This window comes from Spinacia oleracea, chromosome 6 (assembly GCF_020520425.1).
Source record: "Spinacia oleracea cultivar Varoflay chromosome 6, BTI_SOV_V1, whole genome shotgun sequence".
In the NCBI taxonomy this organism is placed as follows: domain Eukaryota; kingdom Viridiplantae; phylum Streptophyta; class Magnoliopsida; order Caryophyllales; family Amaranthaceae; genus Spinacia; species Spinacia oleracea.
In genome coordinates, this window is record NC_079492.1 from 132,397,128 (window position 1) to 132,416,348 (window position 19,221).

Genomic DNA, 19,221 nt, shown 5'->3' on the forward strand with positions numbered 1-19,221 from the left:
TCTAATCCTCTGCAAGTGTGTTCATTGGGCATAATTTTCTTAATAGCCCATGTTCTGCAATCTGGTAACCTACTAGCATGTAATCTCCAGTCACATTTCTCTTGAGCACAAGTGACAGTATATCTTTTCTTGTCTGCATACAACACATTGATGGCAAATTTTTCTTGGATACAGTAATCCTTCAAAGTGTCCTTCAAATGATCCTTGTCAATGAATATCATCCATGGCCTAAGTGAAATCCTTCCAAATTCTTTCTCTTCATACATTTCACCATTTTTATACAACTTTTGGAAGTAATCATCGTCATCATCTTCATCAATAAACCCAAACCACTTACTAGGCTTCCAGTTATCTTTTATTTTGCTTACTGTAACAATGTCCTCCAGTTCATCATCAGGGATGTCACCATCTGGTATAATCTCACCATCAGAGTCATCGATCTTCATCCTCAAAAATAACCTTTCTTCTAACAGTAGCTTCCCTTTCGCTAGATTCACCCCTAATTGGTCCACTTGCGGTTATAGGTGGGTTTTTTACAGACTTCCTAACCTCTCCTGTCCAAACACCTTTCTTAATTAATGTGGTCCTAGGCATTTTTCTAGCAAACACTGCTGGGTTAGTGTCTTGTACCTCAGGTGCAGTGTTAATGTTATGACTGGCTTGAGGGGAAAACCTAGGACTCCTCCTACATTGTAAGGTCTTGAATACAGAGTTAGGTGATTTTGGAGATGGTGGATATATGCCTTTTGCTGCCTGATCACTCTCACTCACAAGGGATTTTCTTTGTGTAGCCAACTTCATTTTTTCATAAGCTTTTCTACGCTTAGTGTACTCCTCCTGTGACTGATGGACCTCCCCAACTAACTCTATCATTTCATTCCAATTGTACTCATTATCAATGTTAAATTCATTCTCATTGTGTATGTCAATGTCATCAAGTGAAGGGTTGACAACTTGTTCATGTTCTGGTTCAAGCTGAATGAACTTACCATTGGCTACATCAATGGGTGCTACTACCGTCACACCAATGGGAGACAATCTGGCACTTCTTCTAGGAACGAGTTTTCCCTTTTTTGGAGTGTCTTTTGAGTGAGTTGGTTGAAGCGGGGCTACATTTTCATTGGTTTTGGATCTCCTGAAGTTACTCACCAACAAGTTCAATGGAGTAGGTTCTAAAACTGTGCCAACCCGTATATAAATAAGTCTGTCACCACAAAACCTTTGGAACATGGTCATTAAATCAACATCTGTTAGCAGCTTCCATTGTTGCGTCTTCCACACATAGGAAAATGTAGGGTAATGCAAATCTGAAACAGGTCCTAAATTATTCCTAGATATATCTTCAAAATCCATAACTAGATCTAGTAAGTTACACTTGTCCTCATCAACCTTGATGTCACAGGTCAACTCTAAATTAGAATTCCAATTTCTTTGTTTACTATATGGCAAAGTAATTGAGAGTTTGTATTGGTGGGATAGTTCGGATAAGGGGTTTGCATCCTATCTTTCCTGAAATAGGTACTATCACACATATAGTCAAACACCAGATTTTTTTTCCTGAATTTGGGACTTTATCTCAAGCATAAATTCACTTACCTAAGAGATACTGCTGCAGAATTATGGTATAATTATAATTCCAATGCAACTGAACAAGTCTTAGAGTTAGAGGTTAACTAATATTACTATTCCTAAGTCTTAGTGGTTTAGTTAGCCTAGATTAAAGTTACGTAGGCAGTAGTATTATTATATAGGATTCATTAGAGTTCAATACCTAATTTTTTTAGGATTGTCTTGCGTCAACTCTTGTACTATAAATATGAGCATTGCTCAATCAATACAACTCAAGCTTTTATACACATACCGGAAACAATGTCCTGACAATCTTATAGTTCCATGGTTTTATAACACAATTCAAAACCGATTGGCATACCCATGTTAACCCGGAGTAGCTAATACAAGAGCAAACAATAAACTGAATGAAAATATGGAGCTGGCAAGAGACAATCAGATGGATGTTGGCTACTGTTAAGATAAGAGTTAGACTAGTCTTAAACTACAAATGTTAGTATAATCCTAATATTCTACTATTACGTTATTAGTATGGTATTAGAATGTGGTCATTTATTAATACAAAATTGGAAATGACTAAAATACCAAAAAAAAAAAAAATGGTAAATGTTTCCTACCAGAAATGACGCTTAGTAAAAAAAAATACGGAGTATTTTTTTGACAAGGAGTTCCATTGTGACCTATGAAGGAAGAACATGTTAATGGCAGATGATATAAATTATCTCTTCGTATTGATCCCTTGGATTTGAGACTTTATTATTTCGGAATCATAAAAAATAATTACAAATTTAAAACTCAATGCTTTTGAAATTGTCATTGTCATGTAGAGTTACAATCTTCATCTTCTCCGTCATGTCATGCTTTTGAATTTTAATATGACTTTTTTTTATAATATATTTTAATTTCTCTATTATAATTTATAAACCGTACAACTTTTGGTTGTTTTGTTTGTTGTGGGATTTGGTTGGGCTGAGATTTGACAATTGGGCTGAGATATTAGGCACCGTTTAGTTCACCTTATTTCTCCTTATCTGATATGAAGTTATATGATTTGATCTAATCTGAATTTACTTTTTCTGATTTGATCTGATCTGAACTTATATTTTCTGATCTTATCTAATTTTTAAGAATTAAAACTTAAATAAAAATCTACAATTATTATTAATTTAATAGGTTAAATGATTATACATCGTAGTCGTAATCAATATTACACGTAAAATAAATTGTATTCAAATTTAAAATATTGATTTTGTAAATTACAATTATTGATTGGCTTTGTTCATGATTTAACTACTTTTTATTTAGGTAGACTAGAGTTCTTCATCTAAATATTCTTTTTATTATAATTATGCATGTGCACTAAAAAAATAATAAGTAATAACATGAAATATTCTATTAATTTTAATGAACAAAATGAAAAAAAGACGAATTTTTTTACCTATAGTATTAACATCAATTATTGTTTGTTCTTTCGTTTGGAATTTTATGTTCTTTTTTATATTGTTTGTTCTTTTTGTTGAATTGTTTGTTCTTTCTTATTTATTTGTCTGTTCATAATAATCATCTGGTTAATGTTCATAATGAAATTAAGCTATTCATTAATCTTTATGTTTTTACAAGCGTTTGTATTATTTGTTCTTTCTTGTTGTATTGTTTGTTCTTTCTCGTTGTACTGTTTGTTCTTTCATGTTGCTTTTTTAAATTCATCATAAAATTGTTCATAATTTTTTTACTGTTTGTTCTTTCTTCTGGAATTTTATGTTCTTTTTTAATATTGTATGTTCTTTTTTGTTGAATTGTTTGTTCATAATAATCTTCTGGTTATGGTTCATAATGAAATTGTTCATACTTTTTGTTTTATTTGTTCATACCTTTTGTATTCTTTGTTCTTTCATGTTCTATTACTGAGCATCTTTTAAACCCTTGTTCTTTCTTTTAAACCTATTTATTTTCTTAGCATGCTCATTATTTTCAATTAAGTAGATGTTCATTTAAAAATTAGTTGTGTTCATCATATCAAATTACTTACTATTTTCATTTTCAGCCTACAACAATGAGGAAATTGTAATCGTGAAAGTCAATATCGTGTTCAAATCACACTTCATACACACATTCAAAAGTATAAGAACCCAATACTACATCAAAAGCAAGATTCGAGATTGAAGCTAGATATAGAAAAATAAGTGGATGATTTCTACCAATATTTTGTAATTTAAGTACAATTTTACATAGGCAATGCCTAAAATGTTCATTTTTTTGGTAAAATATGTCACTTAACATGTTTTAATTGCTCAATATGTGTAAATATATGTTCAAAGGAATAACATAACAATGCAATAACTATGTTCATTTTAAAATTAGTAAATACTTGTTTCACAATCAGTAGATACATGTTCACTTCTAAATTGGTTGAATAAATTAGGATTGCCAAATAATTAGATAAACGTCCATATTCGAATGAGTAGATAAATGTGTAATTCCAAATAAATAAATAAATGTTCATTTCCAAAATAGTAAATGTTCATTCCAAATAAATAAATAAATGTTCATTTTCGAAATAGTAAATGTTCATTTCCATACCAATATATTAATGTTCATCTTAAACAACACAAAACGACTAGGGATGAAAATATCCAGTGGATGATCCATTAACTCGGTTACCTGCTATAATTAAACGGATGAAAACCCGAATTAAATGGATGAAAAGCGGGTGATGGGTGAAGCGGGTGGTGGATGCAGGTCGGATGCGGGTGATGTTTTTTTTATCCATCACCCGATCCATCACTCGTTTACCACCCGATCCGTCACCCGTTTACTTTAAATATATTATTTATGTCTATATTTAAACATAAAATGTGTTGATAAATCCATTACTTATTAAAGTTAGTGCTTGTTTTATTTTTTTTAGTTATAAGTTATGCGTACTTACAAGTTTCCATTTATGTTTTTGCGCTTATTAATATACAAGCTTACCTTTTATCAAAAAAAAAAAAGTTATACGTACTAAGAATAATTAAATGTTTCGGAGATGAATGTAGGTATATAATTTGTTTTTCTTTTGGTTAATTATTATGCATATTATTAGGTGGTGATTTTTTAATGGTTTACCATTTTTACCCGAATATCACCCGATCCACCCGGTTCACCCGCGGGTGATGAGTAAAGCGGGTGACGGATGGAACGGGTGGAGCGGATGGATGCGGGTGATGGATGATGGTGAAGCTCCACCCGATCCAAATCCCACCCATTTCCATCCTTAAAAACGACATTGTTTTGGATGGGGGTACAGCCAAAAATTTGCGCCCCACTTTCCTTATAAAATCGTCCCTTAATATTCACCCTGTTTCTATAAATGACATGCTTTTACTATTGATGCAAGTGATAATTAAAAAAAGGTTAAAATTAAATGGTTTATTAAAAAATTAATCCAATTAAATAGTAAGCTAGTTTGGTATATTAGCTTGACATTGTGACACAAACTCGCTAGAAAATAAATTAGCTTTAAAACGTAGATGCCATGACAAGTGTACGGGATCCTAGTCTTTGCCTGATTGGGATTCTGCTTCCGAGGCGATCAAGAACAAATCCTCTGGTTGCCGCAAATCGGACTGTCTAAGGAGGGGTGATCGTTGGGGGTGTTGGACTTCTTCCTAGATTTAGCCTATGACGCAGAGGCTGGTGCGCCGTGTTGAGTCGATTTTTAGAGTGGTCTGCTCTGCTTCGTGAAGGAGTTAACACTGTATAATAGTTGGCATACAGGGTTGGCGTGGTGTCCTTAACCCTGTTTTCCTGAGCTACACATCGTTGCATGACTTCTATGGTTACTACGATCCGCGAAGCGGTCGGGAGTATGTCTGTTCACGAACTGGGTTATTCTCTTCTAGTCGACCTGGTGTTTCTCGTCCTCGTGCTTTCAGAGGTTCAATGAGCCGACGGTTCTAGGCTTCGTGATCTGGTGGATTCCGAAGATGAGCAACGTATTACACGGGGTCTGGCCATTGTTTTTTAGTATTTTCCACACTGACGGCACCAAATTATTTCAGGTGTAAACAATCCCTAAGAAGGTAAATTATGTCGTAGAGGAAGTCTACTAATATTGGGTCTGTCTCGGTGATTAGCCTTGATAATCTTAATTAAGTAGAATACAACAAGTAGGTAATATGATTAGTATGTGTAATGAATGTCAAATGTCTTTTACAAATGAAATGGGGAACAATTTGTATTTACAGGAGCATTAAATACAACATTTGGGTTGCTTGGCTGTTGGGCTTCGGAGGTCATGTGAATCCTTGGAGTTGTGGGCTTTAGCCCCAAATTCATTGTTTGTCCATTGGGTTGTTGGCTCATAATGTTTGAACCCCTGGCCTGGAGTTTAAATAATAAATCTTTTGTCACTAATCTATTACTTCCCGTCTCTTTTTGTTTTTTACGTTTTTCTTTTTGGGTGTCTCAAAATATTTTTTACATTTCTTTTTATATCATTACATAAATGATTTAATATTCTATCAAAATTTATGTCAATTGATTATTTTAACTAATTAAATACATTAGGTTATTTAATTTCTCACATCTTTCTATTAGGACATTAAATTTATCTCACATTCTCAATATCAGAATTTTGATAAAAGTGAAAGTGTTATAAATAAACGTAATTTTCCTTGTTTAAATAAAAAAAATAGATCAATCTCAATGCACATTAAATAGTCGTTAATAAACGTGCAAAATACCAAACGTAAAGAACAAAAAGTGACGGAGGAAGTACATGTTTCATGTTATCATCGGAAAAAAAAAAATTGTGTAGTAACCCGGGGCATCATCCGGACGCAAAAATCAGTTCTAATTCAATCAGGGTCGTGTATAGACTTATTATTGGGTGGGGTCTCCGATTTGCGACCTCCGGAATCCAGACAAAGACAAAGGCGTGAAAATTCCTGGTGACATCGTTCCTTCTTGTTGATGATGTATTGTTCTGCCGTGTGGGGTCTTTACTTTCACCATTGCTAAAGTTTATACCTCAACATCATCTTTCCTCTTTCTCTGCGGAATCCCTTCGTTGTTGATCTTGATCTGGTAAACTCTTCAACCAATTTTCCATTTGTTTTTACTTCCAGTTTTAGACTTTTCACTGATATTAGCATACTGCTATTATTCATATCTTCTGGAAACTCAGAATTTTTCGTTGATTTCTATAATTTCTCCATATTTCTTAATTATCTGCTCGTATTTTAATCGGAGAGATTGCTTAATTTTTGTTTTTTCAGCAATTGTTGTTTATTTTTTCGTTGAATTAGATTCGATTAAAATCGTAAACTGCATTGCCCCAATTCAATTGGAACCCTGATCAAACTAATGATTCTTTTTGGAATTTAACTGGAGTTGGTTCAATTGAGCTTTCCAAGTGCCCTAATCAATTGCGGAGTACCCAGATCATTGTATAATTGGTCATCTTTTCTGAAATTTTTAGTTAAGAGAGAGATTGATTGATGGAAAAAGTGAAGAATTTGTTGGGCGTAAAACCGAACCCTCAGCAGTTGCTTAGGGATTGGCAAAGGCGCCTTCGTCAAGAGAGTCGTAATATTGAGCGCCAAATCCGAGGCACGTTTTCACTTTCTCAGTTTGTTAAGCTTCCTGCAGTTGAAAATAATGGGAACTCTATCCTTATGGGTCGATTTTTTTGTTGTTGGAACTTTTAGATATTCAAAGGGAAGAGAAGACTGTACAGAAGGCAATTAGAGAAGCTGCCAAGAGAAATGATATGGGTTCTGCAAAGGTATAATCAATGTCATTGTATTTTGAATGATCAAACCTAGAAGTTTGCTTTTAATTTGATAGTTTCTTTCTTTGTGATTTTTTTTTGTTTTGATTTTGTTAGTTAGACAGTCAAATAGGCAATTGAAATTTGATAATTTTAGTACGATATCTTTGAATTTCTTCCTATCTTCTGTATAACGTATCCAGGCACTTGCGAAGGAAATTGTGATGTCAAGAAAAACTGTCAACCGTCTTTATGAGAATAAAGCTCAACTAAATTCAGTATCGATGCACCTCGGCGAAAGTGTTGGTATGATAATGCCTCTTACATCTTATATAGATTGAGTAGTTTATAAGAGTTCTTCCTAGCATTCTCTTTTGCTGTATGATTGAATTTATGTATCTCCCTTCCTTAACATCTGGGGTTCCGGTGAAAGTAAAGGATCAGACCTTCCCAACTCGAATACTTGATCTATTGTTCTGAAAGGTTGTTTGGGTGATTGACATGCCCATTAATTACATAGCGATAAATTTCTGCCAGGTTCTGTGTGTTTTATACTGTTTCTCTCTCTGGTTCATGGTCCTGCAGCTTTTGTTTTTGTTGTAAGTGTACTAGGGACTTGTTTTGTACTTTGACCCAATGCCCACAAGTATTTACTAGCATATTTCTTTTACATTACATGTTGTGATGCTATCTATCATTCATCACCTGATGAATCTGCTCTGTGGTATCATTTTTTCCTCCTATCTCTCCGCCTACTGAACATAGGTTATGTCATACTCCCTCCGTATTTTTTTAAGAGATACACTTGGCCGGGCACGGGTATTAAGAAGAATAATTGAATGAAATAAAATAATAAAGCAAGTGGGGTTGGATAGATATTTTAATAATTAAATATGTGGGACCATGTCATTTTGGTGGGTGGAGGGTGGGGTGGGTTTATGAAAATATTTGTTTAATAGGATGGTGGGTGATAGGGTATATTAGATGTATTATTTAATTAGATGGTGGGGTTGATAAGTTACTAAAAATAGCAAGTGTATCTCTTAAATAAATACGGCCGGAAAAGGCAAGTGTATCTCTTAAAAAAATACGGAGGGAATATTCTTTTGTTTATTATCTCATCATCTTAGGCTGGTGTAAGAACTAAACAGCCAAGGAAAGTATTCATAAATTAGATGATAACTCCACAGTCAACAGATCTTTGGCATTCTACCTTCCGAACTTCTTTGATTTTTACTACAGTGCACTGTTTTACCCCAGTATAGATGTGAAATACCAAATGAATTGGCCTGAAAAGGAAGATGAAAAACTCATCTCAGCTGTAGTACACAATATTAACGGTAGCAAATAAATTTTGATTCTTGAGTTCTCCCCGCTGCAATGGTTTAGTTCTGACACATAGAATGGCACTTTCACAGGCCAAAGGCTACCATTTTCCATTTCAACATCTACAATTTATGTCTACTATTTATCTTCATTATATGCTCTATGTTGCATCACGGTGTGCCCTAAGTTCTGTTTTTTATTCACATCTTGACTCTAGTATTCCAATTCGGGTCTTATTGCAGCTGTTGCTCGTACAGTGGGCCATTTGCAAAAGAGTGCAGAGGTGATGAAACTTGTCAATAACCTCATCAAAGCTCCACAAATCGCTGTTACAATGCAAGAATTCAGCAAAGAGATGACCAAGGTATTTTTCTAATTTCCAAACAAAAGAGTGCAGAGGGGATGAACTTGTCACTTCAACTTGTTCCCAGTTTTAATACACAGTCAATTGAGCCTGATACATAAAGTTGTGTGCCTTTTTTCTTCTTGTTTATGTGCAAGGTATCATAAGAAATTAGGAATTTGATTTGTTGAGCAAGCCTTAGATGACGTGGACGTAAACTTGTGATATTATTGGGTGCATTACCCGTTGTGTGAAGGGATATATTAATGTTGTTTAATTCATGCATTTTCTTTCATGTTTTAAGGCTGGGATAATTGAAGAGTTTGTTAATGAGGCTGTTGACGGTGCGTTGGATTCTGAAGACATAGAAGAGGAAACAGAGGAAGAGGTTGACAAAGTTTTGACAGAGTTGGCCAGTGAGACTGCTGCACAGCTTCCCGTGGCGGCAAGGAAAGAAAAGATCAAAGCACCTGCACAGAGCACGAGCGTACAGGTGAGCTTGAAATTTCATTCACCTGAGTTTTTAGATCTTTGGTGCACTATCTGAAATTTTGGTTGCTTGGCTTTGTAGGATGAGGAGCCAGTTGCTGAAGGTATAGATGACGAGGAAGAAATGGAGGAAATAAGGGCACGTCTAGCCAAAGTCAGATCATAAAATATCAATCTTGCCAAGAATTGGTACTGTAGACGTGCTTGCATGTAGAGAGATTTGGTTGCAAGGAGACAATGGTAATGTAACCTCCAAATCGTGTAACATTATTTCAGATTACTTGATCTTGGAACCTAATTTCCTTCTCTGGCCTATGCTAACATAATGATAGACAAGCTAATAGGTTCTTCAGATCGATTCATCACATTTTTCAGTGTTTTATACCAAACTTTGATGTAAATAGTATGGAACTCAGCTTTTGCGTAATGAATTCGGTCTTTTGCAAGTTTTCTGCCATATAATGACTATGAAATCTTCCCAAGGGTCTTAGCTCGTGTAAGGCATAATGACGGCTCCTTCCATGCCATTAAACTAATTTTCCATCAAAAAAAAAAAACTAATTTTTTTTCCATGCCATTAGATGTATGAAGTTTGCGTTTTTAGATGCCAAAGCAACAATGAATGTCTCTCAAATTCCAATTCAATAACAAAAATTCTTGGTTATCTTATGTTTTTTCTTTTATTTGTTCTTTTGACGGAGAAATCTTGTGTTATCATAGATGAAAGGAGTAGTTAAGAAGAGGAGCAATATAGGTTTTCACCAATTATGTGCGTCTTTGTGTTGAAACCAAATATTGACCCTTTCAAGTGTACTGAAACGCGGAAACATAACGATGAGTCTTTTTTTCTTCACTTGAACAATGATGCTCCATAGAGCAATACTCTTAACAATATGGACTTCCGGTTACTGGTAAGCCTTGAAATTACATTAGTATGTGCTTCATGACTATTTCAGGAAACGCTTGAAATTTTAACAAGGCAAACAAGGCTTTTCTGTATTTAGTCACTGAAATATAAAACTATCACCAGAACCAGAAATTCCCTTGTCACTTTTTCGGTACATACTGTGACAATGATATTACAGATAAGAGGCTGAGAGCCTGAGACCTAATTGAAAGTATACAGTCAAAATTATTGTAACTTGAAAGAAAACAACACTCTTCTAAACACGCAGCAGCGCAGCTAAACGAAGATTTTTTTTTTATTACTCTCGTACAGCTAAAAATGAACACGCTGACTCTGATTAAAATAATGATCTTTATTACTCCGTACAGCTAAAAATGAACATGGTGCCCCGTTCAGTCTGATTATTATGACTTCTACAGATACAACATTTCATCAGATCAAACGGGGCATTATTTGTTTAATGAGGTATAGATTCCAAGGCTGTAGCTTCACAAACACCATCATCACCAACGTTCCAACCTCTGCTAGCAACATTTAGAGATTGCCGGACTTGAAAATATATTATCTGAGGACAAGCCTGGAGTTATTGCAAACCAGAGCATACACAAAATCCAAAGCCTGGGAAAAAGCAAACAAAATTTTGGGGTAAGCAAGAGGCATAAATATCTATCCCAGCTAACTTCTCTGACAAATCAATCTCAACAGAACTGTCTACTGAAAGCATGTAAATATATGCATTATATCATCAACAAAAGCACTCGTAAAGACCCGACTCCACATTTCTGTTGTCCAAGAGTTTCCTGAACAAATTCTTAATACAATTTCATGATCATGTAAGGTGAAAACTGAAAAGTAGTTAGTTAGTTGGAAACACTAGGGTAATGAGCTATTTTCAGCCGGGAAAGATGGAGCGATATTTGTCCAGCTCAGAAGCAAAAGTGGACAGAGAGAGAGATACTGATGCAAAATACGGCAGAAAAAAGAACATACAGGAGGCTCACTCGACGATGAAAATAAAGCTTACAATATGAACCACTTTAGCTAAAGGGAGTAAACTGGGCTGTAAATCAGGACATTAACCTGATTCAATGACGTTTTCTTGAAAATCTAACTGAGATAGATCTTGTCCTAAGTTTCCAAGAGTCCTTCCAATGTCTCCTGAGCTTCCCACTGCCTATTGACACATCCTAATGTTTTGATGAACCCATGGATGTGTAACGAATTCAATTAGGCCCAAGCCAGCTGCAATTTACCTACTCCACCTACTCCAGAAGAAGACAAACAAAGACACTCAAAATGGGGAAACGGACAAGCAGCCAAATCAGCCTCCAAATCAGACGTACAATCATTAGCTGGTATAAAAAGGAATAGAGAGGAATAACAGGGCAGGTCATGTATTGTGAATCAGATCCTTTTAGAGAATTGCGACCTAAAGTTGCTGCCTCGGAGACTAGTGGCCTGAAGTCATCCCTTTTGTAATCTTTCCTGTTCAATCAATCAATCGAATCCAACAATTTTCCCTTAAAGTTACTGCCTTTCCAATTTAATCTGCATTAAGCTGGAGTATATTGCAGGTTTCTCAAAGGTAAACTCTATAATTTTTGGCTTGAAGATCTAATTATATGGTATGGTTTATAAAACCCTAATCCATAAAGCCATTTCCCATGCGATTGGTTGTTAGCCAGCTCATATCCAAAAAAGTCCATCTCATAGCAGCTGCTTCCATACCAAAGCACATTACTCGGTCACATTTCCTCAAACAAACACGGAGATTAAAAATTTAACTAAAACATATAAAAAACAAATGTCATTACGTAAAATGTTGTTAGATTGGTCTCAATACATAATATCGACCTTTGGTAATTCTTTCTAATACTTCGTATAAATTAAAGCTATTGATGTTCAAAGTTAGACGTTGGAAAGTGTGGCAGTCAAGCTACTGCATCTACGGAGTATTTAGAAATAGAGGAAGTAATATTTAGTGAATAATCTTGAAATAAAATGTGGGGAAACCTCTTAGGTTCACTTTCAGATAGTCTTGTGCACCCAAGGTTACAATGAGGTCAGGAAATGGTCAGCAAAACTGTTCCAATAGCTATATGATTCTCGTCCTAAAACGTGTGACCAATATCAAAACCAAGCTCGTGGCAATCAGCTGGTGCATATCATCCCACTGGCCCTTTGTTCTCTTTGCTTAGTCCTAACAAAAGCAACTGGAGCCAAGCCTATCTGACAAGATACTCAGATCTATGAGGGTCCTAGTTCCAGCATCAAGACTTGACAGGAAGAGAGGAAAGGTCTGTTGTTCGCCCAAGAGTGCTACTGGCCCCATGGATCTAGGTTACATAGGCTGTTTTAAGACAAGACTATGACAAATTTTGAACAAAATCCAGGAAGTCCTTCCAATGTATCCTGAGTCACTGCCTATTGACACATCCTAATATTTTGATGAACCCATGGTTGCTCAAAGGTAAACCACTAAACCCTATACTCTTTGGCTTGAAAATCTAATTATATGGTATGGTTTATAAAACCCCTAATCCATAAAGCCATGTCCCATGTGATGGTTGTTAACCCAGCTCATATACAAAAAAAAGCCCATCTTATAGCAGCTGCTTCCATACCAAAGCACATTACCCAGCCACATTTCCTCAAACAAAAACGGAGATGCTCATATACTCCGTATATGCCATTATTAAAATGAGAGCAAATCTGGAGTTGTAGAGGTAACAGTGGAGGGAAAATAATTTAGAAAAGTGAATGTTAAATTCAATCCAAATCTCATACCCAAAAGTGAATTATTTAGTACTCCGTATTTGGTAATCAGAATGAGTGGAAAAAAGAACTGAACCATTGCAAAGGTTGATAGCTAAATGTTCAACCTTTGAGTAAACTATTGTTACAGTTTATCTAAGCACATAACCTCACTTAGGAGGTATATGAGGTCAGTTTCGTGCAACTAGATAAATAATCGTTAATTGATGTTGGTATTAATTGGTCAGACTGTCAGTATTAATGTAAATGAATTAGCCAAAAGAAACATGTCTGTACCAATACTTTACCAAAATATAAACTTGACAATAACAACAATGTTTTGTAAAAGTCGTTGTCCCCACATTATTCTTAAACGCCAAAACTCAACTAAAAACAACAAAAAGGAAATTCCCCTATAACCTACGGGATTAATGAGGTGCGGCAAGAATATTCCACGGACACTCTCTCTAAAGTTACCAACAGCAAATTATATCTAAAGACTCAAGGTGCTAAATACCACAGCAACACACTCATACAACATTTCATGCACTGATCAATTCTTCACTTGATTTGGTACAGTTAAATTCAAGTACAATATGCAAACCTAAAGTGCTTACCAAAATTGGAGTTTGGATATGTATCAAGGTTCTGACTTAATCAGCTCTTCAACAGAACTTTTATAATTGGAAATCAAATCCCTGGCATTAAACAAAGATGTATGTTACATGCAGCACAAAACTGAAATTTAAATGCAGGATAATTAAATCCCTGGCATTGAACAAAGAAGTGTTTTAAAGTGCAGCACAAAACTGAAACTTAAATGAACATAATTATGAGCATCATCATACCTCCTTTGAAGAAGCAATCGCTCGCTTTCTTCAAGCTTGCGCTTTTGCCCTTCTACAGTCTGCAGGTCATAATTAAATGACCAAGGCAAATCCAAGAATTTTCAATCAATAGGAAATAATGAGACCTTATACAAAATCATGCGAATCAATTATAAACAACTTTAAAAAGCAGGAAAGCAAAATAATTTCTCTCGATAAAAAGTTTACCATGGCTTTTGAATTAATTGTCCCCGCAATAGAGTTCAAAAGTTGTTGGCACTTCTCAAAGCGGCTGTTCAGCTCACCAATCTACACCCAGAAGAAACACACACACACCCACACACACACAGAAAACACACCAGTTAGCCAAATCAAACTCAGATAAAAAGCATCAGAAATCCCTAATGCCAAATAACAATGAAAATATAATGAACTACAAACAAAAATGAAATAAGAAACTCAGATGGGAAATCGGGGCAGAGAGAGAGAGATAAACCGAAGTATTAGCATGCTGATCCCGATTCCCGTTCTCAATTGCATCAGCTAGATTTTCCACCAACTGCATTATCAATTTAACAGGATCACAAATCTGAAAGAAATTATGTGAGGGTTAGGTTTTTCTTTTAAGAAAGAAAAACTCACGTTTAAGAGGTGGAAGTGAGAAGCAAGCGACTGATGTTGCTGCGGCTGTGACTGTGACTGCGACTGCGACTGCGATTGCTGTGGTGGTGACTGCAGTTGCTGTTGCTGTGATTGTTGTGGTGATTGATGCACAAATTGTTGTTGTGGTTGTTGCAGCTGTTGTGTTTGCTGCTGAAATTGTGATGGTTGCTGAAATTGTTGTTGCTGTTGTTGAGGAGATTGCTGCACGTATTGTTGTTGCTGTTGAAACCTCTGTGTTTGTATTTGCGACGGCTGCTGCTGTTGCTGTTGAGGAGATTGTTGCACAAATTGTTGTTGCTGCTGTTGGGGAGAAGGAGGAACAAACTGTGGCTGCTGTTGGGGCGAAGGAGGAACAAATTGTTGCTGTTGTTGTGGTGAGGGATGAACAAACTGTTGCTGCTGTTGTTGCGGCGAAGGTTGAACAAATTGTTGCTGCTGCTGTTGCGGTGAAGGATGTACATACTGTTGCTGTTGTTGTGGTTGTTGTTGTTGTTGTGATTGTTGTTGTGGCGAGGGATGGACAAATTGTTGTTGTTGTTGTAGTTGTTGTTGCGGGGAAGGGTGAACAAACTGTTGCTGTTGCTGGGGAGATTGTTGAATGAATTGTTGGTGTTGTGGTGACTGAAACTGTTGCTGTTGTTGTTGATGATGAAGGCCGAATTGTTGTTGTTGTGTTTGTTGTTGCTGAAGATTAAATTGCTGTTGGTTCTGGGGCTGCGAAGATAGAAAGAGAGGATCTTGCGTGGAGGGTGTAGATAAGTTGGTATGGGTAGGAATATTGGGGATCATACTCCAGCTTCCTCCTCCATATTGATGATGATCCATGATCTTTGCCTGTAACTTAGGTTTATAAAGAAAGAGAATGAGATGACAACTGTGATGCAGAGGTTCTAAGTGTAGAGGGAGGGTAAAAATAATTACACCAATTAAAAGAAGATATAATTTAGCACCACACCTCAAAATACCCTTACTAAGATTGAACAATTAATCCCAACCATAAAAGCCTAAAAGCAAATTTACAACTCTTTTGATCTTAACACGTGTATTGAATCCCATTTCAAAAATTAAATTAGCACCATGTTGATCACAATATTATGAATAGAATATGAAGACATAATAGAAAAAAAGATAGCTCAAATAGCATAGAGCTATTGTTATTGTTGAGCTTCTGCAGGAAAGATCAGGCATCAAAAAACATTAAATCGATCTTCCCATCTAGTAGTTTCTGATAAGTTCTCAACACAACAAACATTTTAATTGACAAATAAACAACAACCACACAAACATGTCTAACAAGTATAATAAACAACCATTGATGATACACAATTATGAATTATCAATGGCTCCATCTAATATCAATCCATAAAACTCAAAATCTGAACCAAGAAGAAACTGAATCATAAGTTTTCTGCTATCCTCCTCTCCATCCCTCTTTCCAGCCTCTTTCTCACCTTCTGGAGGAAGAATAGTTTCCTAACAAGGGCAGTAATAATAGCAACCTTTTATCTAATTCACTGCAAAGATGACTAAATTAACACTCCTTGGTACGCAAACAGCAAACAGCTACTGTTGTTATTTGAGCTTCTGCAATGGGCCGCATGAATAAAACATACAGTAGATTTGCTCTTCCCAATCATATTTTCCGGGCTACCTCCTTTCTCATTTCTCAACACAACCAATAGTTCGAACTGATGAAAAGAACAGCCACACAAACACAACTAACAACAACAATGAATAATCCCTAACCTGAAAACACACAATCTGAGACAAGAAGGCACCGAAAGCAGAATTATTCTGTGTTACAATATAATTAAAATCCATCATTGTAAAAAACTAGTTCATAAATTTAATCATAATAAAACCTCAAAATAAACTAATTAAGGCCAAGATCATCAATAAAAACGGCACTGCATACAGATGTATAACTAGCAACTCCATTATAAAGGAAAGTACAATAGTCTGATAAAACATTTATTAATTAATCATGGTTATCAAGTTATTCAGCGGTTGTGATTGAAATATCAGAAAACAAATTAAGGCCAGTATCAGTAATTAAGAACAGAATACATCAATTCAATAGAAAATGGTCGATCCAAAATGCCCACAAATTTCGACAAAATATAGAACTGAATGAGAATTTTGAAGAAATTTTGATTGAAATTAATACCTGCAACCCAGTTTGGAGAATAATTGAGGTGAGATAATTTAAAATTTGCTCCAAAAGATTGAAGAATTTGAGAAGGGGGAGACTGAAGATTTTACTTTCCTTCTAAGTTCCACCGGTAGAAGAGAGGATTTTATTTTCCTTTTCTTTAGTTTGCTCCAAAGTTAAACGGCAGCGTTTGAGGTGGTTGGTCCAAGACCAACTTCCAACTTACTCCCTCCGTCCCAGATTAGTTGTTACAATTTCCTTTTTCGTCCGTCCCAGATTAGTTGTTACACTTCTAAATTAGGAATGACCCCACAATTATTATATTGTCTCTCTCTTCCCACTAAATTTAATTTTGTCCTCACACCCTCTCTCATTCAATTAAACAAATACCCTACTAACTCCTATCACATCTACTTTTTCAATAAAAAAACAATTGATAACCAAACAACCACTTATCACCAAAGTTGACACATATCCCTATCTATATCAAAAAAATACCTCACTATCAACTACCATCTAATTAAATAATAAGTCAATTAATTTGTATTAAACTCCGTGCTGGACAAACCTGTTCAAGTATTCCGTGACGGAGGGATTATTGTAATAACACAAATAGGGAGTAGTTATGAAATTAATAAATCAGGATATATCTATGTCGGTCTACATGAGATTTTTCTTTAATGATGTTAGACAATTAAAATGTTGGTAGATGACTATGTAAATTAATTATAATAATATAGCGTAAGTTATAAATTGTATTGTTTAACCATTTAATTGAAGTACCTACTTTTTTTTTTATTAAACTGATTAAATATACATCAAATGCAGAATTAAAAAATGACGTTTTCTAAATTTGTTATGATTAGAATTAATTTTCAATTAATTTCATAATTTTGAAGTTTTGTTTTGAAATAGTTAGTCATTATATCATTTTAAAGATATACAACACTGTTTTCCCCCCTTATTTATTTGATACAAAATTTTCTATTTCCTTTTTTGTAAATGGTTATTTATCCTTTTATTGCTAATATGAATTCTCCTTTTTTTTCTTGCTTGATTAGTGCTTGATTGAAGCATTAAAGTTGTGAATTGATTAGTTGCCTCTTGAGTGGGTATGACGTGGCCATTGACGTGGCATATGTGAAAAGGGAGTATTGAGGATTTGCTCACCTCTCAATAACCATCATTCTGCGTTAATAAAATAGATAGATTGAAGTGAACTGACTTGAACTCAAATTAAAAGTTGCAAGCACGTTCAAAAGTACAAGGCTTATAATGGTGAGATATGTGCAATCTTGTAAGATTTGGTAATTGTTTAGTTTTAAATTTTCAAAATCTCAACCCATACTTTTACTTGTTTATTTATAAGATAATTAAAGGCATATTTGTACAAAATTAGAAAGAGAGATTATTTCAAACCGTCGAATATGGACAAGGGTGTACAATAAGCATGGTGCACCCAAAGACATATTTACATATGGAAAAGAACATGACTATTATTTCACTTTATTAAAAATATCTATTACTATATATATTAAAACAGACATCAGAAATGACACATGTCATTTTCTGGTGTAACTTTTTCCCGCCAAAAACATATTCCTAAAATATATTATCTCCGTTTCTGAAAGTTTTTTACGCTTTCTGTTTAGTCTGTTCCTGGAAGTTTTTTACACTCTACTTTATTCTACTTTTACTCTCATTTGGTCCACCATAACTTACCCACTCACAATACTTTAATATTAATTTTCATCCACTCATATTGTTGGACAATTTATAGCCACTCATTTTTCATTTGTTACCCCACCATCACATGTTCACCAAAATTCCTTAATTACCTTGCAAATAATAAGCGTAAAAATCATTTAAGAATGGAGGTAGTACTATGTATCTTATTTATTTATTTTCTTGCATTTCTTATAAACGATTTATGTATGAAAAAATATATTATTATACTAAAACAGACACCAAAAATTACACATGTCATTTTCTGGTGTAATTTTTTCCCGCCAAAAACATATTCCTAAAATATACTACGTATCTTATTTATTTATTTTCTTGCATTTCTTATTAACGGTTTATGTATCCTAAATACATGTTATTTATTTTCTTGCATTTCTTACAAACGGTTTAAACAAAAATATATATTTTCTTGCATTTCTTTTAAACAAAAATATTTTAATAATTTGTTTAAAATTAATTTTGAAATATTTTAGTCAAATCGGTATATCATTAATGGCAAAGATAGTTTCTTATTCTTTTAATCAAATTAGCATATTAAACTTATAAAATATGTGTAATGAGTAATAGGAATAAAATTTTATATTAGATGATTAGATGAGTATGTTCAAGATTTGTTAATTACGCATGAGCTTCAGGGCATAATTATTTAATAAAAAATATGGTTAAACAATAATTTTAGAATAATCGTGCGTG

General features: G+C 34.6%; 2 protein-coding genes across 4 annotated transcripts; one reads left to right on the forward strand and one right to left on the reverse strand.

Moving 5' to 3' along the window:
• Window positions 1-6,461: 6,461 nt before the first annotated feature.
• On the forward strand, window positions 6,462-9,928 carry LOC110785849 (vacuolar protein sorting-associated protein 24 homolog 1). The gene is made up of 7 exons (XM_021990360.2): window positions 6,462-6,639; window positions 7,034-7,164; window positions 7,263-7,339; window positions 7,528-7,630; window positions 8,893-9,014; window positions 9,298-9,486; window positions 9,565-9,928. The coding sequence occupies exons 2-7, from the start codon at window positions 7,053-7,055 to the stop codon at window positions 9,646-9,648; spliced, it is 687 nt and encodes a 228-aa protein (XP_021846052.1). The 5' UTR covers window positions 6,462-6,639; window positions 7,034-7,052; the 3' UTR covers window positions 9,649-9,928.
• A 575-nt stretch (window positions 9,929-10,503) lies between these two features.
• LOC110785850 (mediator of RNA polymerase II transcription subunit 9) lies at window positions 10,504-16,958 on the reverse strand. Of its 3 annotated transcripts, XR_008923156.1 has the most exons (8): window positions 16,801-16,958; window positions 14,613-15,473; window positions 14,467-14,529; window positions 14,199-14,279; window positions 13,992-14,050; window positions 13,761-13,841; window positions 11,470-11,651; window positions 10,504-11,007 (listed from the first exon to the last, which is right to left on the reverse strand). XR_008923156.1 is itself a non-coding variant. In XM_021990361.2 (7 exons), the coding sequence occupies exons 2-6, from the start codon at window positions 15,456-15,458 to the stop codon at window positions 13,784-13,786; spliced, it is 1,107 nt and encodes a 368-aa protein (XP_021846053.1). In that variant the 5' UTR covers window positions 15,459-15,473; window positions 16,801-16,958; the 3' UTR covers window positions 10,504-11,007; window positions 13,761-13,783. The 3 variants fall into 3 exon arrangements, 2 of the variants coding, with proteins under 2 accessions (XP_021846053.1, XP_021846055.1); XM_021990361.2 differs by lacking the exon at window positions 11,470-11,651; XM_021990363.2 differs by lacking the exon at window positions 11,470-11,651 and having other exon boundaries at window positions 14,613-15,467; window positions 16,801-16,943.
• Between the last annotated feature and the right edge of the window lie 2,263 nt (window positions 16,959-19,221).

Excerpts from the sequence above, each read along its gene's own strand:
- LOC110785849 (XM_021990360.2), top strand. The coding sequence starts at position 7,053 with ATGGAAAAAGTGAAGAATTTGTTGGGCGTAAAACCGAACCCTCAGCAG. Across the intron at positions 7,631-8,892 it reads GCACCTCGGCGAAAGTGTTG|CTGTTGCTCGTACAGTGGGC; the intron begins GTATGATAATGC and ends GTCTTATTGCAG. Across the intron at positions 9,015-9,297 it reads TCAGCAAAGAGATGACCAAG|GCTGGGATAATTGAAGAGTT; the intron begins GTATTTTTCTAA and ends TCATGTTTTAAG.
- LOC110785850 (XM_021990361.2), bottom strand. The coding sequence starts at position 15,458 with ATGGATCATCATCAATATGGAGGAGGAAGCTGGAGTATGATCCCCAAT. Across the intron at positions 14,280-14,466 it reads ATCAGCATGCTAATACTTCG|ATTGGTGAGCTGAACAGCCG; the intron begins GTTTATCTCTCT and ends TTCTGGGTGTAG. Across the intron at positions 13,842-13,991 it reads CGATTGCTTCTTCAAAGGAG|GGATTTGATTTCCAATTATA; the intron begins GTATGATGATGC and ends GTTTAATGCCAG.